Raw genomic sequence first — 23,948 nt, forward strand, 5'->3', positions numbered from 1 at the left:
GTTTCTCTTAAGATATATGAGAATGCCTACCCTTGCCCCTTGCATATCCACTCTTCTTTAACATTGATTTGTCAGAAGTTGTTCTGATGTTCTTTCTTGGAGTGACACTTATTCCATCTCCAGTATTTCCTGGGAGTTCACTGTGTAGTAAGCTTTGTTCCAGAACATGGAGATACAGTGATTAACAAGACAAACTTGCCCTTACGAAGCTTACATTCTAACGGAGGGGAGGGACAGACAAAAGTAAACAAGAATACACTTGTGGAAATGTCAACAAGGGACAAATCCATTACAGATATTGAGAACAAAGTGATGGGGGGGAAAGCATTGGATTGTTTTGGGGTCAGGGAAGGCCTGTTCAAGGAAGTGACATTTTAACTGCATTGCGAAAAGTGAGCCAGCTATATGAAAACTGGGTGGGGGAGGGGAATATCTTTCCAAGGGGAGGGAGCAGCAAGTCCACAGGCAGGAGTGAGAGCCTGTGTTTGAGGGAAGCCAGGCTGCGGGCTGGAGCAGAGTTGGGAAATTGTGGGAGGGAACAAGACGGGGGCAGGGAGTATGTGGCACATTTTGCATCCTGGATTGTGGGTTTCAACTTTGTTGTAAACACAATAAGTGACTATAAGAGTTTCATGCAGGAGAGGACATGATCTGATCTATGTTTCTAAAAAGACCATCAGCCTCTCTGTGGAGATTAAATGGAAGGACGGCCAAATGGAAGGAGGGAAAGTGATTAGGAAGCTACTGCAGTTGGCCAAGCAGGTGCTGATGGTGGATTGGATGATCCTAGGTGGCAGGTAGCATGTAGAGAAGTGGACAAATATGGCATGTGTTTGGGTTGTAGAATCAATATCTGTATGTTCCCTCTCAGTCCTCTGAACTCCTAGAGTTTTTCCTTTTACATTTACATTGCCTTCCACTTTGGTACAGCTGGCTGCTCAGGTACTATCTCCCAAAGTGGTCTGGGGGCTCTTGATAGGCACAGAACCCATGGCCTCAGTATCCCACTCTATCCCAGCACAGTGCCCTGCATGCACATGTTAGACTCAACCACTTCTTGAGTGAATGAATGGATGAATGAAGGCAAACCACTAACAGAGGCGGTTTCTTATTTTACTGAACATTGAAAATAAAGTCCTGTCTCAATGCCTACACACTTGTACTATGTTTTCTCTGCCAAAACATTAAAGAAGTAGTTCATGATGTACAAAAGCAATGCTCCTTTGGAGTAAAATTGCTTGCAAAAAAAATGGAAAAAAATTACTATTGATTCTTAACCTTCAAATATACTTTTTGTGTGAGGGAGGAGGAGGCATTCTTAGACCCCTCACTTTCATATGGTGACACGGGGCCCAAGCTTGGGTCATCTTGCTCAGGTGCCATACAGCATCTTGCTCTCTCCTCACTGAGGATTCTGGGTGAGTCTCAGCCTTCATTCATACCTTAGTGTTGCTGGAAGGGCTGATTAAATAGGTCTGTGAAGAACACATCCGCTTATTCCTGCATACCACTTCAGATTGACTTTTCTTTTTTTACTCTTTGGAGCGATGAAGATTATGTTAACCGAACAGGAAGAATATCGCTGGGGGAATGTGCCGTTAGAAAAGTTCATGCATTATTCCTTTTCCACCTGTTCCAGAGCTGTGCTTTTTCCATCTCACTGCTCAGCCCTCCGAATCCTTACCAGTGAAAGACTGCCTGACCCAGATGGGCCTCTGGGCTTTCCAATAACCAGGCAATGAGTAGCTTTCAGAGCCATTTATGCATTTCCTGTGCCTCGGAGCACGTGCATTCAGGGATCCTTGTGCTCTCCTGGGGTGACCAGCTGCCTGGGCCCCACTGCTAGGCTGGGCATGGGCTCACGCTCGCTTTCTCTCTGATTTATCGCCTCTCATTTGTCTTACCCTCAGCACTTTAATTTGGTTTCCGCTTGTCACACTCAAGCTTATTGGATAATTTCACTTTCCCTCCTGATTCTGGTCTCTCTCACAGAGATTGTAATTACAGTGATTGTCTGCTGGGCTATTAATTATGGGGATTGCAAGACTTATTTATTTATTTCTCTTTCGATTCACGGGTTAATTGGTAATATCCATGTGCTGTTTTCCCTCCAGATAATTTGGATTGCTGCTATTAACCACGTGCCTCCACTTTATCGCAGAGTTAGAACTGATTACCGCTGTACCTGATGCCCAGTGTCTACTCAGTGAGAAAGAAAGCAGGGGCCAGTGTGTGGCGAGGGCCCTCCTAGACGAAGGGAAGAGAGAGAGAGGGAGTATGTCTTCCTCCTTTGTCACTCCCCAAGATAACAGTTGCCCTCCCAAATTAGTCTTGAAATACAAATTCTTCATTTTTTAAACTTAATCCTTCAACTTACTGGTGTTATATAAAAAGAAAGTTGCAGGTGTTTGAAAATTAAGCAGAGAGCAGTCACTGCCAGCTGACCATTCCCTCTGATTATGGGGACTGGAAAAACCATCCCCAGGGTCATTCCTCTGGGGAGAGAAACGTTACAGGCTGCAGGCACTGTGGATAGTCCTTTGGAGACACCACCACCAACCGCACAGAGAGCCTGCGACGGCGACACAGTTAGCACAGAGAGAAGAGGGGGCTGACCCACCTGTAGTTGGCTGTCAGATGGAAGGAAGATGAAGTGCGTCCAGGCTGGGGTTGCTGCACCGGGTGAGGCAGTCACATGTGCGCTGCTGGATGTCACTGCTCACCCAGGAGAGGCATGGGACAGACCGTCTCTACCAAGATCACCTCTGTGCTGAGCATCACTCATGTTGTGGAAGCCAGTTCTTGGAAGTTGCTTGTCTGGATAGGAGCCTGGAACCCTGTTATGAACACAAGATAGGAAATTAAGACTAGATAACACAGTCAGCAATTCACAATCTCTGAATTATTCTTGCAAGTAAAGTATAATATGATAGAGATTTTAAAAAATAAGTGAAGTTGATTACATTTTTTAAATTCTTTGGGAATCTCACACTTCACCGTGGGGTCATTAGAGAGTTCCTGGGTTTAGGAGAACCAGTGCTGGAAATTCTGCTCAGAGGGTCTCCTTTCCCTCTTTTTAATCTCCTCAGGGATGAAGGAATAAAGTTCTACGGTCTCTTCTTGGAACAGATGTGTTTCAGAGTTTTAAATTTTTCAGATTTCAGAAAAGTAACCTGGGACATATATGCCTGTGGGGGCAGCATCCAGTAATCAAACCCATCAATGTTTGTGCAGTGAAATCTATACTAATAATAGAGGAATATGCAAATTGGCCAGGACATCGTCACTTAATGACCAATCAGGACAGGGCAGGGCCCCAGCAGAGAGCTCTCAGCACTCCTGAGCCGGGGGTCCGAAGGGTGGGGAGAGGAAGGGAGAGCAGATAGGCAGTTAGGGTGATCAGGCCAGCAGAGGAGCAGTTAGGGGCATCAGGCAGGCAGGCAGGTGAGCGGTTAGGAGCCAGTGGTTTTGGATTATGAGAGGGATCCCAGATTGGAGAGGGTGCAGGCCAAGCTGAGGGATACCACCCCCCCACCCCCCACCCCCCGCATGAATTTCATGCACTGAGCCTCTAGTGTATATATATATGCATCCTAAGAGTTAGATAAAAAAGACTTCAAATGGTCTCATGTCAGTTCAGGTCAAGTTTTGTCACAGAATGAATAGGAAAACTTTCGGTTTTCAGGTTTTGGGGTTTGTTTTTGCTTTTTGTGTTTTTGTTTTGTAATTGCAAATAAGGGATTGTGAACCTGTATTTCTAAAACCAACTTGTTTTATCCACATTTAGAGGAACAGAGAGAAATGAACCTTGGTTTTCTTATAAACTTAAGGAGAAGCGAGGTATATTTAATTAAAATTAACTACTACCAACATAATAGTTCATCCAGATGCTGACCCCCTTCATTTCTGTGAACAGGTCTGTAAATCTGTTTCTGTACGGTGACCTTTAAGTCACCTACATAAGGAATCAAGTCATTAAGTGTTAGAGACATTTAAACAAACCCATAGTTTCCTGGAACTTACTCTCATTGGCCTTAAGGAAGCATATTTTTTCAGGATGTTTGGAAATAGTTATTAATTTTGAGGGTAGGATTTCACTTTAAAAACAGATGGACATTTTAGGGAGTGTTATCACTAGATTTGACCAATTGGGAAGAGGCAACTAGTGAATGGTGCTCTCTCCACCCCAATTCAAACTGATACCTGCTCCAAGTAAATCCAGCCAGCCTAATGAGTAGCTCTTTATGTGAAAAGAACATGAGCAAAACCAATAAAGATATCACTAATTCCAGAAAAACTTAGCAATATCTACCAAATTCAACAATAAATTTAAATAGGTTTGAATGTATGGGTTTGCAGTTTTCATCTGGTTTATCAGAACATAGCGTAGGTTCTACCGCACCCGCCCCCCACCTCATCTCTCCCCGACCTCCTTCTCTCCCCTACCCCTCCTTCCTCCCCTCCCTGCCCGCCCTTTTAAATAAAAAAAAATGAATTTCCTAAAGAATATAAGAACATTGTGGAAATTCAAGAGATAATGTTTCCATCTCATTTTTGTTCTGGATGTGTCTAGATATACATACAGATAACCCACTATGTTTATAATATTTTCCTGATGAAAAGCCCACTCAGCAGTATCATGCTTCGTTGTGGAGCAGATCCTAACATGACATGATGTCTCTTGATATACAATTAGAAGCTTGTAGTCAAATTTAAACTCTGTCTTTGGCTCTCGGGGGACTGGGAGAGCATCAGAGCTCATTCAAGGAGACAAGGAGACAATGAAAAGTGGCATGCAGCGAGCGCGAGAGAGCCTGATCCGAGTCTAATTCGAGGGAATGTTTTTCACATCCTGATCTTGAGACTCGTTACCAAAAAAGCAAAAGAGTTTTTGTAGGGTTCAGTCAAAGTTCCAATCATCTGTGATCGGTGATATTGTTATTTTAAGCCATTACTCGGAGCTCAGAGAGGGAGGCTTGCAGGTTGTTTTTATTTCTCTCTGAGCCAAGTTTGACTTGACTTCCACTCCAAAGTGGGAGAGAACACATCCCTGCAGCCATGTAGGCCTGAGCAGTCCCAGGCCAAGCAAGGAGCAGGAAGGGGGGAGTTATGGCTGGGAGACTCTGTTTTCTATTTACCACACTGAACAGAGGAGAAATTACCAGGGAGAGGCATCCTGTCAAAGGCCCGCGATTGCTCTATTTTGGTTCAAATCAGCTTAGGGTTTTGACAAAGGTTCATGGAAAACTCCGGTCATTAATATCTCTAAAGTCTCTCTACAAACATTTATCTAAGGGCTAGGGAAAGTGCCCTCCATTTAGGCATGTTACTTTTTTTAAATTTTATTTTATTGTTTAAAGTATTCCAGATAGCAGTACATATGTCTCCTTCCCGCCCACCCCCACCCCCCCATGGACCTTCCCCCAGCCTCCCCTACCCCCCGGCTAGGCATGTTACTTTTGCCCTTCACTTCATTTTTAATGAAATTAGAAATGTACAGACACCCAGAGAGAGGACAGTGACAGTAACTCACATAGCACCTGAATGAATGTAAATACCAATCTTCTGAGATTTTGCTTCACACCTATGCCCCACTCCCTCCCCCCTCCCTTTTTCTTCTACCATATTCTTAGAAGGAAAAAGTAATCAGACATGATCTTTATTTTGCTATGATTATTAGACTGAACTTTGGATGAAGTGAAAAAATCCATCTATTTAGACAAATAATTTGAAACTCCTTAAACAAAGAGTGAAATGGTCCAATTTGACTTTCTGAAAGTCCAGCTGGCATGCAGTTGTTTATTTTAACATCCCACTCTCTTGACCTTGTTTTTCTACCTGAAATGTCTTGCTCCTACCTGGCCCTCCTCTAACCCCCTCCGTCCACAGTGAACCATCGTGCAACCTGCCAGGCTTTCTCCAACCGGAGGCCTTCACGATCATCCCACCCACATGCCTCTGCAACCCCTTCATGCTCCGGGCAGTATTCTTCCCGACAGAATTTTAATTTCTCTTTGAAAAGTTATTGTTGTCTGTTCATGTTCTATTTTGGGAACAATGGCCAGGAGCCGTCAGGCCCATCTACTAAAGAGTGAGGCCCTGTGGGAGTGGGGGGCACAGGGGACCTTTTTTCCCATCTCTGTCTGTACCAGCATCTAGCACAGAGCCGGCTCCCAGCAGAAAAGCAGGGAATCAGTAAGATGGAAATCAGGCAATGGAAGTAATGAACATCAGGCAGCAAGCCAAGGAGAAATGAATGAGTCTTGGCTTCCTTTCTGAAAGCAGCATAATGTAGGGGCAGAGCTCGGTGGAGGAGTCAGGCGTCCTCAATTGCTGCTTAGCTTTGCCACTTTTGAACTAGGCCGCATTTCACAAGGGAGCTGACTTCTCAGGGCCTCAGTTTCCTTAACAGTAAAACAAAGGGGGCATTTGTTTCTGTTTCTGGAGCAGATGTTTGAGTTCAGCAAATCACAAAAGTTGAAAAAGACAGAGGTGGCAAAAAACTGGGGTGTGACATCGGTAAATATGATGGGAATTGTTGCAGCTCTTTGAGATCAAGATAGTTTGCCACAGTATTACCAGGCCTGCTAAGATCATGACCATAACTGCAGAGCCCTAAAGAGTCATTAGACTGTATCTGAAACCTCCAAGCAAAGCACATTAAACGCACTGGCTCAAGAGTGTATGGAGTGTGGGCGTGTGTAGGGGTGTTGGTAGAGAGAAAGAAAACTGTCATAACAAAGGGTCACAAGACTTGCCTTCTCCCCTTAGAAGATAACAGGTTTACAACCAACCTTCATTTTTCCAAAAATGTGTTTTCTAAATGTTCTTCTAAATTCATAGCTGGTTTCCTGTTCCTTTGTGATAGTGGTTTTAGACTTAAAATGGAACATCAATTATACACAGTCGATATTTATTATTATGCTCCATAGAATGCCATCATCATTCTCCAAAACATGTGGAAGTTCGGTCTGTGGTATTTCCCTTTCCTCCAAAATGGGTCCTTTTATGTCTCTGCTAATGGCTGAGGAGAGGAGGAGAGAAAGACTAGCTGCTTTATTAAGAGGCTCGAGCTATTTTTCTCATTTGCATGAACCTTATATCTTAATGCAATATCACCAAACAGTGGCCAGTGTGGTACCTGAAAGTAAAGGTTTCAACCAAAATCAATGGCCAAATTGTTCCTAATTCCATTTGGGAAGTAGTCTTCGGGGGGCCCAGCTATGCATCCTGTAGACAGCAGCATCCTCCTCCTGCTCCAGTCCTGGACACAGGGCTGTGTAGGTCGGTGAAGGACACCTGCTGTTGAAACACTGTAATTCTCGAAGTGTTCCTTTGGTGCAAGAACAATCAGCAGTTCAGATCTCTGAGAGACAGGTCCCCAGCATGCAGCAAACTGGATTTTTTGCACAACACCTGCTCTCCCTCCTCTCTCTGGGCAGAGGTTTCTTACTCTAACTTGAGAGGTGTCCAAATCAGTTTATCGTGTCAGCTAGTGAAGCAGGCAGCCTTGTCCTTACCCTGTTCTCTATGATATATTGACTTTAAAACATTACTATTAAGGAGGCTGTAAGCGGACAAGTGGTTTCTCTTAACATAGTGGTGTCACGAGATAATCACTTCCTCCTAAAACTGTGGTTGAGAAGCATTTGCATCTTTCCTATCACCTGAGCCTGCAATCACAGGGCCATAAAGTGGAATGAGCCTTGCATGCCGACATGTTTGCAAGCCACTGTGTACTCCTTTTATAGATTTTTATTACTGAAGTCATTAGGGATGTTCAGCCACTCTGTCCACGTCAACTATTATCTTAAGTGCAGTTTCCGTTTATGCTAGCATCTCTTTCCAGCCTTCCTTCTAGTCCCCGTTCTTTGTACTGGAAAAGACACAAACGTTGGCATCACAGAGACCGGGGTTTGCAGCTTGGCTTTCCCTTTTCACGGATGTGTTGCAAATGTGGACTGTGTGCTGTCTGGACATGTTGTCCAGCTACTCTGAGCCTCAGTTTCCTTGTGTGCACAATGGAGATAATAAGGCCTGTGTCCTGGGTTGCTGTGATGTTCAATAAATAATGTGCATATGTATCTTGCACACACAAAGTGCTCAGTAAACCTCTATTTCCAGCCTATCCATTCTCCGTTTCCCAAATCATTCTTTTCCTTTGCATTTGTGTGAATACTGTGATCTGCATTTAAAAATCCCACACTCTGAGTTACGCCATGCCGTGGCTGACTCTCCTCCTTCCCCAGCTGGTGGCCTCAAGGAGGAAGGGGGAGGAGGATGAGAGAGGGCTGCTTCTCCCCTGAACAGATGAAACACCAGTTACTAGTCTAGGGCCATCCTGACAATTTCTTAAGGAACTCCAAGAAAAGGTATTAAAAGGTAATTTTGTGTATCTCCACTGACAAACATTTTCCGAGGGCTGCAAATGTATGTGCATTATCTCACAACCAATCTTGAGGTCGTTTTACCCAAAGATGGAAACGGGGGCTCAGGAAGTGCCAGCATTTCGCCAGCAGGCCCAGCAAGTCCGTGGGACAGAGGAAGCCAGACCCCAGGTTTTTGCCCTCTGCTCTTCCTGCCCCCCTCTCTTTATTAGCAGTAGGTTGATTTCGTGTAGGAGCTCTTAAACTGATTTCGATTCAGATTTACAAAGACAGTCCCACTGTACAGGCAAAGATGCGGAGGTCAGACAGCCGAAGCAATAAAATGAAAATGTTATCCTTCGTGTAAAACCCAACGAAGCTCCGAATGTGATTACACGGTAACAACGGTGGTCTCTTGGCCAGGTTAGAATTTCTGTACTGATGGGACTTGAACTTTGTCCTACAACGAAGGCAGTGCCGCCTGCTGGGGTTCCTTTGCTCTGGCTTGAGGAATTGCAACTTTCATGCGGGTCCCAGAGCAGTCCGAGGACAGGGACAGTGACGTGAGCTTGGGCTGCTCCATCCCTCATCGTTGCCACACACAGTGCCACTCCCTCACTGACACACTGGTTACCTCTAGCGTTCCCAAGCCAAGTGCAGTTGAGGGGAACCAGGAAAGAGTGCAGAAAAACCAGCCGTGTCCCTTTGGAAAGAGCGCTCACCAGGTGCATGGGGCTTTTACTGCCCAACCGCTGCCATATCCCAGAGCCATAAACCTGGCTCGTGCCAAGACAAGCACCAGGGCCGGGCCTCACTGCCCACCGTGCAGAGCTCCAGCAGCCGCCCGCCTCAACTCCTCATCCTCCTCCCACCCTCACACCTCCAGGTGGTGTCCCTGGGCTTGGAAATGGGTTACAAGGACGTGTCCCGGCCCAGGGTCACTCCATGTACTGTCCTCCCTAATCACCTTCACATGCCCACTCCCTTCTTCATCGGGGCAGTCACCTAGAATTGTACAATCTCAGAGCCTGGAGGAGTATCATAGGCTTTTACATTTCGTATCTTTCAATTTACAGGTAAGGAAACCAGGGGCCAAGGAGGCTACGTGACTTACCCAGAGTCACACTGTTAGCCTACCCTTCTTTCTATTAAGGCCAGTGTGAATTATTGATTATCTTTAAAACTTCCCATGATGGCAGTAGAAAACGTGCTTTTCTGTTCTAAATCTTCACCTGAGAATATGTTTTTATTGAACTTAGAGAGAGAAAGGGAGAAAGAAAAACACCTTGGTTGCCTCCCATACACAGCCCTATCGGGGATCCAACCCATAACCTAGGTATGTTTCTTCACCGTGAATCGAATCAACGACCTTCTGGAGCACAGGATGACGTTCCAACCAACTGAGCCACCCAGACAGGGCTAGAAAATGTGCTTTTTAAGAGAATTGCTGAAACATGGTAGTAATTTGCCTTTTAGAAAAAGTGCCACTACTATCACTTCCTTTTTATCTCTAGGCCACAATTATCAAGCACGTTTTGTATTTGCTAGTTTCTAGGTAAATTATTTTTCTCATCTTTTTTCCACTTATTATTAACGTGTTCGTTTGAATGCCAGTATTCTGGAAGATGCTATTGTTGTACCAAATCAGACACAAATTATACTGCTACAGCCAAGTCCAAGTGCACTGATGAACTGTTTGCTGCAGTTGGACATGCAAACAGTGTGGAGCAGCCCAACGGGGTGTTTAAAACAACATTCATCTATTCATCTGTGTGCACAGACATTGGGTCCCACTTAGCAGGTTCACTTGCTAAGACTGACTGACACAGAGCAACTTGCACATGATGGTGAGGACGAGCACAATAACTCGAGCAGCAGTGGTGAGGTGCTGCTCCTGAGTGGCATGAAGGTTGCCCTCAGCGTTTTCAGGGTCAGACAGTAGAGTTTTAGGGGGTGAGAAAGGCTTCATAAGACAATGGAGAGTGGTGGGAATGTTTCCAACTGGAGGGGCCACCCCCTCTGCTTTTGGCAGCTACTACCCAGCTCCGGAATGTAGGCCATGTGTAATTTTGGCCCACAAAGCCAGACCTCTGATTTCTTTTTTTAAGAAACCAGAAATCTGAAGTTGTATATTAAATCTCCCCCCACTTTTTTTCCCCTCCTGAATGCTAGCAACTAATTTATTTGTTTATTTGTTCTCTGTGAGCCAGCTTTGGCCAAGTCCTACCAGTTTTGTGAGTTCAAGTAGATTTTGCTGGGGCAGGATTTGGGGAAATACTTGGGCAGGGAATTGGCCTAGTCTTGGGGTAAATGTGAGTGGTTCTGTGGCTGGGCTTCCCAGTGCTAGTGGCTCTTATGAAGTTAACCTGATTAATCAGAAATAAGATGTGGCAATTTGTGACCTCATTCTCGGACTTCATAATCATTTCCAGTTCTGTCAGAGGTGGTCTCTGTGCCCTTGGTTCTTGTCTTGCTTGTAGGAAGGAATTCAAACAAGAGACGGTACCAAATAGAAGCAAAGCATGCAAGAGTTTATTTGTAAGAAGAGGAAATACACTCAGATATAGTCTAAGCAGGAAGCTTAGCTGGCCAAAGCTGAACCAAATGCCCAACTCATTTGGGCATTGGAGATCTCATACCCTGGAGTTGAGTTGAAAACCTCCTCAGGTTTCAAGGATGCCTCACCAGGATTTAAGCTATAGACCACATCCTGGAGGAGGCTTCAAGTCTCTCCCTTCCTCACTTTTGTGTCTTCTAACTCTTGGTTAATTCTTGTTTGTTACGTCTCCCTTGTGTTCCCCTTGATGGTAGCCATCTATCCGGCTCATGTCTATCTAGCTCTACCTACTCTAACAGCTCTAGTGACATTCCCTTTATTAATGCTTTGCTGAATCAATGACCTGCTATATGAATGACAAGGGTATGGGGGGGGTGGAATATTTAATCATTTTTAAAACAATTATCAACACAAACACAGTCACAGGATTTTCAAACAGACTCTTTTTAGCCCCTTTTGTTTGGTCCTCAATCTGGAATACCTGAAGGCTAGTTTCCTGGCCTTCTGCAAGGTCCATTTAGCTCACGGCAACCTGCTGTCACAACACCATTTATGCATCAGTTTGGCCTTAAAAACTATAGGGGAAAATTACAGTAAAAAGAATTTTTCTCGGGTCTCAGCGTGTAGAAAGTCAACACAATTCTTGCCCATCTGACTCAGACTAAAGTTGTATAATTAATTTGAGATTAACCCAAACAGACCTAATAAATTCACCAACAGAAGCCTATTAAACTTTCTTAAGGTTTTCCATGAATTGTGTGGGTTATGAAAGAATAAGACTACAACTTTATAGTAATGGTGTATTTTACAAAGGGCATTTCTCTTCAGGCTAAGCATAATGGAAGGTTGAGACAATTAGATGGAAATTTCAGGCATAATAAGCTTCCTTCTGAAGTAAATTACTTACTTTTTTTTAGAATCCTCAGATTGACAGTCTTCCCATTATCTAATTTTCTGGATAGCTGCTTTAGTCTGTCATGTTAGCCTCTATAAGCAGGGTTATAGAGAGGGAAACCAACAAATGTCTGCAGGTGCCCCAAAACATTTTTAGGTAACACTTCAAGTTTCAAAGATTACCTAAACAATATCTTTAATCGCGGCAGCCCAGCTAACTCAAGATTTTGAAGCACAGTGGAAAGTTCTTGTTTGCTTCTGTTCTCCCAGCCAATCCAATTGCTCTTAGCGGGGATACCCAACCTATGTTCTACAGGATGGAAAATGACAATGTGATTGAAGGGGGATCTCTCCACCAAGTAATCACTTCAATAAGAAAACATATTGACTATATATTTACAAGGTTTAGAGCCCAACATTGTGTAGGAAGGGAGCTATACATCAAAGCCTCAGCTGAAGAAAATTGTAAAGGGTTCATGTGGACTGGCCAAGATTAACCAGTATTGCCAGAACATCCTCACCCATATGATGTACATGCTAACAACTTGATGGTGTGATGATAGAAAGACACATAAAGCAGCTTTTTTTTTTTCCTGACATAGAGCCCTATTGTAAACCTGGAGATATTTAATTTTTTTGTTAATCCTCACTGAGGATATTTTTTCCATTGATTTTTAGAGAAAGTGGAAAGGAGGGAGGGGGAGAGAGAGAGACACATCGATTGGTTGCCTCCCACTAGCACCCTGACCAGGGCCTAAGAAGGTACCCTTGACTGGGAATAGAACTCAAGACCCTTTGGTCCTTGGGCCGATGCTCTACCACTGAACCACACCAGCCAGAGTTAAACCTGGAGAAATTTAAATAACCCGTCTCAGCCATGATCCTGGCTATGTGTAGGGATTAAAAGAAGCCACTGAAATGTATAATACATAGATTTATTCTGCATACAATGCTCTTCCTGCCAGCCTCTTGGGTTGAGAATGTTGTATCTAACCCAATTTTAAGATGGAAAAAGATAAAATCGGGAGATAGAATGAAATAGCAGAACTTTATTAGCTTGTAGGACATCTGCACAAAAATGAATGCAGTTGTGGAAGGATAGAGATTCATTTGTCATGTCAAGAAAAATTAATCTTTAAAAGTATACATATATTCCCGAAGATTGCTAAAGAAATGAGACTCAGTCTTTTGAGTGCCATTATTCTTCCATTACATGCTGCAAATTCTCTGAGGTACTATGCTCCTGTATAACACTATAATACTGCTCTTGAGCTCTTGGTAAATGTTGCCGCTTCCTCTTCCCCATATACTTTCTCATCTAAAATATAACAGCCAACTGATGTCTGGTTTATGTTTTACTTAACTCTTACTATTGACTAGAGGCCCGGTGCACAAAAATTTGTGCACTTGGGGGGAGGGGGTCCCTCAGCCTGGCCTGTGCCCTCTCGCAGTCTGGGACCCCTCGGGGGATGACCACCTGCTGGCTTAGGCCTGCTCCCCGGAGGATTGGGCCTAAGATGGCAATCAGACATCCCTCTGGCAGCCCGGCAGCCCTCGGGGATGTCCACTTGCCAGCAGGGAGCAGACCTAAGCTGCAGTCAGACATCCTTAGCACTGCTGTGGAGGCAGGAGAGGCTCCCACCACCACCGCTGTACTGGCAGCCATCAGCCTGGCTTGTGGCTGAGCAGAGCTCCCCCATGTGAGAGCGCACTGACCACCAGAGGGCAGCTCCTGCATTGAGCATCTGCCCCCTGGTGGTCAGTGTGTGTCATAGTGACCAGTCATTCCCAGTCTTTCTGCTGTTAGGGTCAGTTTGCATATTACCCTTTTACTATATAGGATAGAGGCCTGGTGCACAGGTGGGGGCTAGCTGGTTTGCCTTGAAGGGTGTCCCGGATCAGGGTGGGGGTCCCGCTTGGGTGCCTGGCCAGCCTGGGTGAGGGGCTGATGGCTGTTTGCAGCTGGTCACACCCCCTTCAGGGTGGGGGTCCCCACTGGGGTGCCTGGCCAGCCTGGGTGAGGGGCTGATGGCTGTTTTCAGGCTGGCCACACCCCCTTCAGGGTGGGGGTCCCCACTGGGGGTGCCTGGCCAGTCTGGGTGAGGGGCTGAGGGCCGTTTTCAGGCTGGCGGGCGACTGAAGCTCCCAGCCTCTCCTTTTTTTCTTTTTCTTTTTATTCTGGGATTTATTTACCTTCTATAATTGAAACATTGTTGCTGTCACTGGTGCTCCCAGCTCTGAGGCCGCAGCCGGCTGAAAGCAGGTATCTGGGGTTTGTTTAGCTTCTATAATTAAAACATTGTTGCTTTCGGAGCTCAGAGCCGGGCCGCGGCAGGCGGGGAACCTTGGCTTCCTCCATCACTGGAGCAAGCAAACCTCCTGCTCGCTTCAGCTGCATGGCTGCCGGCCGCCGTCTTTGTTGGCAGTTAATTTGCATATTGCCCAGATTAGCCAATGGGAATCGTAGCAGAGGTACGGTTAATTACCCTTTTTGTCTTTTATTAGATAGGATTTCACCTCTTCATTGTTATACTGAACGCAAACTATCAGAAACAAATATGAGTACCTCAGAGCTTCTTCACTTTGGGATGAGATTCTCCAGAATAGGAAGAACAGGCACATGAATGGATGAATGGGCTGCTGTGTTTAACCTGTCTGTAAATACATGTTTATGTCTCTTGGTAACAGGTCACCCCTTAGAACAACTAATCATTTAAAGTTTAATTTTAATCTACACATCAGAGCTGAAGATATGGAATTGCTTAGGCTATTCTTTCAGCCTCTCTCCCTCTTTGATTTTTAAGATAAAGCCAATTAATTAATGTGCACTTTTCAACTGAAAAACGATTAAGACCCAGCTGTGACTGTAAAATTATAAGTTGTAATGCAACACTCCGGACTTGTTAATGCTTTTTTTGGCATGAAAAAGAAAGACATAGGTATCTTATATTAAGTGGTGTTCTAAAAAGCATAAGTTAGCAGTTTGTTACTAAGTTTGACCTTTCTACACACAAATCTTAAATGATTGATCGAATAATGTAAAATAGCTTTGTTCAAAAGAGATCATCTTTGGCAGGCTACTTCTAAGGCTTTACTACTCTGGAGAGATGAAAAGATATCCTCATTTTACATGAACTTCCCTGATAGATCAACGCTTATTTGAAATATGCCTCAGAATGATGTGATATTTACTGTTTTAATAGTCTTCTTTCACTGTATCCAGCTGCTCTACATGGAATGGTTGTTACTTCTAAGATTTAGAGATTTTTTTCTACACATAAAGAGCATCTTTAGGAAAATACAGATGGGTAGAACAGTATATCTGGCATTTTTATTCATGACTATTTCATTGCAAGGTGGTATATGAGACTAAAATATACAGAGATATGCTTTTTAAAAAAAATCAACCTTCCTATTTCAAGATGTGGCTTCAAATTCTTCCTAGAGTATTCTTCAGAGTCTGAAAAGAGCCATTTACTTCTTTTTAATCACAGACTCTGTAATTTTATGTATGTCTAAGGTCACTATAGAATTACTATGGAATTCCAGAAAGCAAGGGTGAAAATCTCAATTAAAGGGTCAAGCAGGTAATAGAAATAGTGAATGGGACCAGTTATAGGTATAGGAGTGTGTGTGTGGGGTGGGGGGGGGAGTAGGGAGGGGTGTGGTGCCTGAGAGGAACTGTTATTTAGGTCAATATGAAAGATATTCTGCCCCTAACTGGTAGCTCAGTGGTTAGAGTGTCAACCCTCAGACTGAAGGGTCTTGGGTTGAATTCCTGTCAAGGGCACGTACCTCAGTTGCAGGCTCGATCCCAGCCCCAGTTGGGGTGCTGGTGGGAGGCAACCAATTGATGTGTCTCTCTTGCATGATGTTTCTCTATGTTTCTCCCCCTCCCTTCCACTCACTCTAAAAATCAATAGAAAAAAATACTCAGGTGAGGATTTAAAAAAAAAGAAAAGAAGAAAGAAAGATATTCTGATTTGTCTAAAGGTTAGAAATCTCCTAATTTTTCAATACTGGCAACTACAAATTTTTGAAAGATCCTGGGCTGGCCAAACAAAACACGTCTGAGGGATGTCTTGCTGCTAAAAACCTGCTGAGAAGGAAAAGGGATTTACACCTTTAAAAAAAATGTTTCTTCAGTTGTTCACATTTTGAGGGGTGCCGTTACATAATTGTGAAATAGCCGCCGATAATAGCCTATTATAGGCTGAGGACAGAGGAACGAAGGCTCTCTGTCACATGTCTGGGAGAAGCTTTGTGAAAGCGCGGGTGCCTGGGGAAGGCGGTGTGCCGTGGGGTAATGGATGGATACAGGTTCCTTATGTGAAACACAATAATCAGTGAATTCACAATGGAAAAGATATGAAGCAGAGACCTCTTTTCTCTTAAATTTATCTTCAAGGCCATTTCATTTTTATGGAGCTGAATAAAGCTGACTTGCAAAAAGAGAAAGAAAATCCTTCTTTGCTCTTTGGCAGGGTGAAGTAGAGAAAGAAAGTCTCCCCCTGAACTACTATGAGGCCAGAAGCCTTGCTGCTATATCTCACACTGCTGCACTGCGCTGGGGCTGGCTTCCCAGAAGATTCTGAGCCAATCAGTATTTCGCATGGCAACTGTAAGTACCCACAATCCCACTCTCTCCCTTTGTGGACACTGTAGCCTGCATCAACCAGTAAAACATTAAAAAGTTTCATAGAATAGGAGACTTGTTGGTCACTTTGAACTTGTGCAGGTGGCAAAGTTAATTCAAGTCAAGTCGGTGGAATGCCCGTTCTATAACTTCATTAAATGCTGTTGTATGACACATATGTGTGAGCATTTGAAACGTTCCTCAATACTTTCAATGAAGTCTCCGTTACCACATGGAGGCTGTGATCCAGCTGGAAACCAGCTGTGAAACAATATCACTATCCCTTGGGTATTACTAGTATTGCACATTTTCATATGCAATTAACATGAATTTTTCTAGAAGATAAGAACAGAAAATAGTAAGACTGCTTTGGAGCATTCTAGAGACAAAAATTAACTTTTTTTTAGACTTAGAGATTATATCATTGCTAGATTTAGGTAGAGTGAATTTTAATCCTGAGGGCCTATTTTAACTGTTTATACAACTTTCCTTTTGGTCTGCTTCATTGTCAAGGATAGAAAGCAACATGATTGAGAATTTAGTTGACTCCTCAAATGAAGAAAATTTACTTGTATATTGGATGGAGCAGCCAATTTACTACTTTTTTTCCTTCCCTCCAAAAGACAAAATATTTTATCACAGTAAAAATGAAAGAGAGCGTTTTCTCCAAATATATATTTTCCCAGTAATTATCCCAAAACAAACATTGAATAAACCATACAAAAGGTGTTTAAACTAATATGGAATACTAGTAAGATCCATTAATGCCCAGCTTTCTGCTGGATGGTCCAGGATGAAAAAGATAATTTTATAAGGTGAGGTGGCGAGACTGATACATAAAACAATGAGAGAACAGAAGTCAGAGCATGACTGAGGCCAAATTATGTAGTTCAAGATCATCATTCTTGAAGTGGCAGAGTCCACTTAATTCAAGGTACCAAACCTTAGGAAGCACTTATTTAGCACCATTTGAGATAGGTATACAGAAGAGACCCCAGCCCAAATGTGCTGCTGAAAAGGATACTCCAGTGAGCACTTGAACCTTGATAGTACCGAGACATGCTACTGTTTGAGCAAGCTCCTTAATGAATGGGTAAATGAAATTTCAGAGCAGTGGAGAGAAAGGCACGAGATAATTCCATACTAAAGCTTAATTGTGAGTAAAATAACTCTGGCTCCTGAATAAGACACCCACTGTGAGTCATGCCCAGATACTACTGAGGTTTATAGTGATGGGTCTGGGCATAAATCTGTGAATGGTTTTTGAGTCATTATATGCCCACCCAACCCCCTGAAAACAAGTGTGACTCATCTTTCTTTCCTCCTTAGTTTCTTTGGGGGAATGCTTGTGCTCCGAAGTTTGTAGGATTAAAGGCAGAGAGGTTTTTGAGATGTAGGTATGTCTAAAGGTCAGGCATTATTACAAATTGCTCACTGTCAACCAAAGAGAACTGTGAGAAAGGAGAAATAGGCTCACTCACTCTCCAAGCCAGGGAAAGTCCAGATCACCCGACTGGCTACACTCAGTTTGACCCTGTCCTGTCAAAGTGCCCGTTACTGTGAGATCAACCAATTGCTTCACTCAAGAGCGAACTTCCCACAGTTCCTAGAATGCCAACCAACCTAGCGGGGCCGCCTTCAATGGCAGATTATTCCAACTGGACGCCTGTGGAGACTGTATTTTTCTTCTGGCTCCTGGTCGAGGGCTCTCGCCTCCAGACCACATTGCCTTTGTGGTGATTGATGGGAAGGCCGCTTTGAAACAGTTTTGTCCCGAGACAAGATCTTTGGCAGACTGCCCCCCAGGCTTAGCACTCTAAAGAAGATGAAAAGAGAATTGGGGAAAAAGAGCACCTTCATGTAAAGGGTTCACTTGCAAGTTTAAGCCCCAGGAAGAGGGACCAGTCAGAAATGGTGACGCTTGGAAATATAAATGCAGGCTTATTACCATCTGAAAATGAAACTGTAACATGATCATTCTTTTAAAGAGCACTCTTCCATCATAATTTTTCCTAGAATAACAGACTCATTGAAGAAGGAAAATGGTGCCATGGTCTGACTTAAATATGGTTTTGTTTTGTAGACAGCCCCCTTTCTCTCCCTGCCCTGTCAATTCTTGGCTTGATTTCCTTTTCCCTTTGTTGCCCCATCTCCTCTTTTCACAGATACAAAACAGTATCCGGTGTTTGTGGGCCACAAGCCAGGACGGAACAGCACGCAGAGGCACCGACTGGACATCCAGATGATCATGATCATGAACAGGACCCTCTACATCGCTGCCCGGTGAGTGGCCTGGTCCACAGCTCTGCTTTCCAAGCATCCGAAGGTCCTAAGATGTAAATGGACCCGCTATACATCTTGTTAAAGACCATGACATTCCCAAACAGAGTGTTATTTAATTAAAGGCTACTTTAGTGTGTCAAGCAATCATTCTTTTGAGACTTTCTGTGTCTGTCTGATGTAATACGGCTTTAGATAATTGCCTATTTTGGATTTTAGACTCAAGTAATCCAATGTTTTTCTGGAACATATATGCAAATATTTACTCAAGCACTGAGTAGAGTGCTTTTCTCCTTGATACTTGTTTGTTCAATTAAGTTGAATGTGTAAACATGTATTATTATATAGTTTGTGTATATTAAACCTGTTTGTATTTCTGCAGTGAATGGATAGTATATATCATTACTTTAACAGATTGGCAGTAGCACCCAAAGAGTCTTTGATCTGGATCTAGTAAGAAAATATTCATCCACTGGGGAAATGTCATTTAAACACACTATGTCTTAAAGCTGACTGGCATGGTCAGAAAACTGCCTAAACAGCCTTCACATGGATTTAGGCTTTTGTTTTAAGTTCGCTCTTGATTTACCTGGAATATTTCTCTGTCAAATGAGAGGTTGGAATAGATTATCTTAATGAAGTCTCTTGGGATTCTAACAATGTATGATCCCCTTTTGAAGGTGTGTAGCACATTCAAAATAATCTCTAAATGAACAGTAATAAGGAACACCATCATGTGAAATTCCACTGTGGTCTTACTGAGTCTAGACTGATTAATAATCTCACACAGGGAGAAAGAAATAGAGATTGTGTTTGTGGTTCTTGTCTGGCTGTGAGCACAGGTAAAGAACAGGCAAATAACAACAGTGGTTGATTTTTTTAAAGCACGTAGATTTTCTGAAATGACAAGCTGTATGACATAAAGTAAAAACAACAACAAAACCACTGGTGAGATTAAAATATCCTGTAAGTACCCCACATTTGGTCACAGGGAGCAATGTCAAAACACTTTTTTAAAATTTCAGTTCACAAAAACCATATAGTACATACTAGTTGTATGTGCCCTATAAATTGCAAATATAATTTGTAAGTTCTTTAAAAATGTTAATTCACTCGATCCTGAAAGAAACTCTATGAGAAGGAGATATTATTATTCCCATGTCTTATGGGAGGAAACCAAAGTACAAAGAGGTAAATGATTAGGTCCAAATGACAGAGCAGGATTTGAACCAAAATGGTCTTGCTTTAGAATCTGGGTCATTACTCCCTATACTGTACAGCCTATTGAGCAGTAGAGGTGGTAATATTTGTCCTGGGAATAACCTTCTAAGAGCTATTGCCCAAGAACATAGTCATTGCATGCATTCATTAAAAAGCATTTCAACAAGGTCTTCAGTAGACATGTCTGTAGCAGAATATTAACTTCTTCTTAAATATTTTTTGTTTCCTAAATGTAGCAGGGCGGGAAGACTACATTTGTATCCAAACAAATGATTAAACATTGGGTCTGTGAGAAATAGGCTGACTCGATAATGTTCTATAGATTGTTCACTTTGCAATGGAATCTCTGGATGATATGCCTGATGATGTAGCATGGCTGTGGGCTGCAGTTCCAGGGTGCACCTGAGTTAGGAGCAAAGTGCTATGCAAACTTAATCCTGACCATTATTCCAGCTGGTTAAAACCGTTTTAAATACCCCTTGTACCAAGAAAAGGAGAAAGAAGAAATGGAAGGGGAAAAGGGAGAAACACATTCAATTTTTAAAAACTATGAAGCAGATTCGCCTTTTGTTAGAGGTAACATTTATGAAACCCTAGCACTGACAAGCTGTTTCACTCTATACTCAGCCACTGCCCTCCAATACACACTCTTGGAAGATTCCTAAAGGAGTTCCGTGGCTGCCATGTTTAGCGTCTTTCCTCTCACTTTAATTTCACATTTCCCATCATTGCTCTGAGAGATCCAGGTTCCTAGGCAGCAAATAACACCATTTCAAGTTAAATCCTTCCACCAGGCTCAAGCCAGGGCAACACAATTCAGTGGTATTTACTGGAATGGGAAAGAGGAAGGCCTAGGATTAAGTCAGTTTATGTTCAAATAACTTAATTCAATAAGAGCTGGGTATGAATCCTAGGATGCACTCGTTGGTGCTTGGGAATAACCTTTGACCCTGGACTGCTTCTGTTTGCTGGGCAATGTGATCTCTTGGATATTGAAAAAGATTGCATTGTCCAAAAGGAGATTTCATTCACAGATTGTATTGTTAAAGGCTTCCCAATTCTTCTAGACAGTTGGTGTCAGCAATCGGAAGCGCCATCCAGAACCCAGGGACTGACTGAGGCTTGATGGCAAGAACCCCTTTCAATGCTGCTTCATTATTATCCATTTTGTAAATTCTTTTCTCCCCTTTAATCTCTAAACTGCTAATTAACATAAACAGGTCATGCCAGGAGGGGGCAATCCAAGAGCTTTCTGAGGAATTGCCAATGCATATTAATCAGCTGTTAATTTACAATTCATATATTCAGCTCCTACTTAAAGTTTTGAGGAGAGGCAGGGCAAAGAAAACCTGGAGTCGTCTCAAACCTGATTCCAAAGTAATAGGCAATTCCATTCCAATAATGAGCCTGACCCACAGCACCACCAATAAAGTCAAACAAGTAATAAAAGAATGCAATAAAACTGCCTGGAAATTAAAGGGCAGCGAAATTCTGGCACCCTACTGAAGTTTGAAGAACTTCCCAATTCAGCAATTTACAAAGCAGGCTCCCTGTTCTCCCCCTCACACATTCTCTCTCTCTCTCTCTCTCTCTCTCTCTCTCTCTCTCTCTCTCTCTCTCTTCCATAGCAGGCAAGGAAATTTTCTAAGCCCACTGCCTTGCCCTCTTCTTTTATTTTCACATGAGAGAGCCTGTTTTTACTTTTTATCTATTGTACCTTCTCTTAAAATGGTAGCAAACAGATTTCAAAAATATTGGGAGGAAAAATTGGTGGAGGGGGTGATTGAAGTAAATCCTGACAGATAATTCCTTTCTTTCCCCTTTCCTTTCTCTCCCCCTCCCCACCCCGCCTTCCTTTTAAGTAATGAGGGACTTGAAAGTCTGCATGGGAGCCTGGAGGTCTTGGTTTAAAGCTGTGGGTAATTTTCCAGCCTCAGGACTTCCTGCATTTTAGAAAAAGTCAATGTTATTTCAAAGGAAAATGAGCTGTTTTGCTTTCCCTCACTAGCCCCCCATCTCCCCAGTTGAGTGTAGTTCTTTTCTTTTCTTTCTTCTGAATTCCAGACAAAAACACCCTTGTACTCAGCTCAAACAGAAGGGGATGTTTAAATATAGCCCCACACCTGAGCTGCCGATTCCTTTCTCCCCTTCCTAGGGGAGATTGGCAGCGAGTCACAAAGACAACCCAAGTTCTCAGCGAAACAGGAAGGTGAACAGAAGCAAGGAAAGGAAACTTAGGCTCAAGTACATTTTAGACCTTAATTGACCATCCTTGTGTGAAGAAGAGAGTGACTTCTGGAAATAATTTTCCCTTTATCACCTTCCGTCTTGCCAATCATATCACCAAAGCGAAGGCTGAGAGACGGAGATAAACCTTAGCTTTCGTTCGCCCCCGTGATGAACAGATGTGGCATGCTGAATACCAAGTGTCTGGTACATGGGTTTGAAGATACTGAAATGGGAACCCACCTGTATTCCAGTTTGGGGGCCAATTTACCTTTCGTAGTCCTTTCTCCTGAACTACGATATGCAGAGGTTACAGTTCTGATAGGAGAGAGACTGCAGGGGAGTTTTCATAATAGATGCCACCATATCCAAAGGTGCTGAAAGCTCTTCCCACTTCCTTGCACATGGGTGTCTTGTTTTTTTATAGCGGGATATGGATTTATCTGCCTTTGGTGAGATACATACTCATTCAGGAGAAAATGAACTGTCTTGATGCTTATGTTTGACATTGTATTCATTTTTCTTTATTTATAGGGACCATATTTATACTGTTGATATAGACACATCACACGCAGAAGAAATTTATTGTAGCAAAGTAAGTAGTTTTAAAACCATCTTTCTGAAATGAAGGACTTTAGGATAATTCTTGAAGAGAATTTGTATTTTAAATGCATGGATTGAGAGGACATGGCTAATAATAATTTAAGATAATTTTGTGAGATCTTAATTTGGGGCTAAGTTAGGGCTTCATATGTGTTCAGAAACAGTTGTATATGTCATATTTTACTCATCACATATGGGAGCATACACATTTTGGAGTCTTAGGTAATTCCTATATTCCTTCAATAAAATATTGCCATGTTTGTCCAGGAAAATATCAGTTTTCATGTGTAAAACTTTGTCCCACGAATGTTTAAATGTTATGTTTCCAGGTCTTGCAGTATTAAGTTTGATTTGACTGTTGTGGCTCAGGAATTTGATCATTATCCATTTCAGACAGACATAAAATATAGCCTGGGCTCCCCTGATATCTCCGCATGGAGGTATTTTAGTTAATAAAATCTGCCATAGAAGTAGACGACCCCTTTAGTGCATGAATTTACGTGGAGTGTAGCCTGAATTAAAGCTTTGTCCACCTAAAGTGAATGTCTCCTTTATTTTTAAGAAAATGACTTCCATATTTTAAGGAAAAAGCCTGCTTTATGAAAATTGATTTATCAACTGAAAGGAAAGGGCAACGGCATGTATTTTGTCAAAATGAGCATAATTTAGCAAGTTAATTTGGGTATTTTATGTGAAATTTCCACAGTTGTTTATTCTTCTTTTTCCTCCATCTGTATCTCAAAGAGAAGATCATTTTGTAGTTTAATGAATACACAGGAGTTCAAAATTAAGTGAACATTTCCATCTTTAATCTTTTCTTGTTATGGTGAATTAACCATGGAGAAAGGGTGTAGAAAGCTGTCAATAAATATATGTTCAGCCTCTAGTCTCCCCAAGGGAACTCTTACTTCTAAAATCAAATACAACAATCTCTGAGCTCTCGTTGATTTCTTTCTTGGTCCCTGCAGAAACTGACATGGAAATCTAAACAGGCTGATGTAGACACATGCAGAATGAAGGGAAAACATAAGGTAGGCAATTTTCATTTCTCCTGCAGCTGACACTTTGGGTTAAGGTTTGGACTGTTATCTCTAGCCATAGACCGTGATGTGGAATGGATCACGCTAGTAGTCCCTTTACCACCAGTAACTGCTTTTTCCATCAA

General features: G+C 42.7%; 1 protein-coding gene across 4 annotated transcripts in view; it reads left to right on the plus strand.

Moving 5' to 3' along the window:
* Positions 1–23,948, plus strand: part of SEMA6A (semaphorin 6A) — a 128,799-nt gene that overhangs the window by 53,211 nt on the left and 51,640 nt on the right. For all 4 annotated transcript variants that reach the window (XM_006081124.3, XM_023745767.1, XM_006081127.3 and 1 more), the window contains exons 2-5: positions 16,302–16,438; positions 18,619–18,736; positions 22,715–22,775; positions 23,752–23,814. In XM_006081124.3, coding sequence (XP_006081186.1) covers positions 16,339–16,438; positions 18,619–18,736; positions 22,715–22,775; positions 23,752–23,814 — 342 coding nt within the window. In that variant the 5' untranslated portion in view covers positions 16,302–16,338. The remainder of the gene's footprint in view (positions 1–16,301; positions 16,439–18,618; positions 18,737–22,714; positions 22,776–23,751; positions 23,815–23,948) is intronic.

This window comes from Myotis lucifugus, unplaced genomic scaffold (assembly GCF_000147115.1).
Source record: "Myotis lucifugus unplaced genomic scaffold, Myoluc2.0 scaffold_0, whole genome shotgun sequence".
In the NCBI taxonomy this organism is placed as follows: domain Eukaryota; kingdom Metazoa; phylum Chordata; class Mammalia; order Chiroptera; family Vespertilionidae; genus Myotis; species Myotis lucifugus.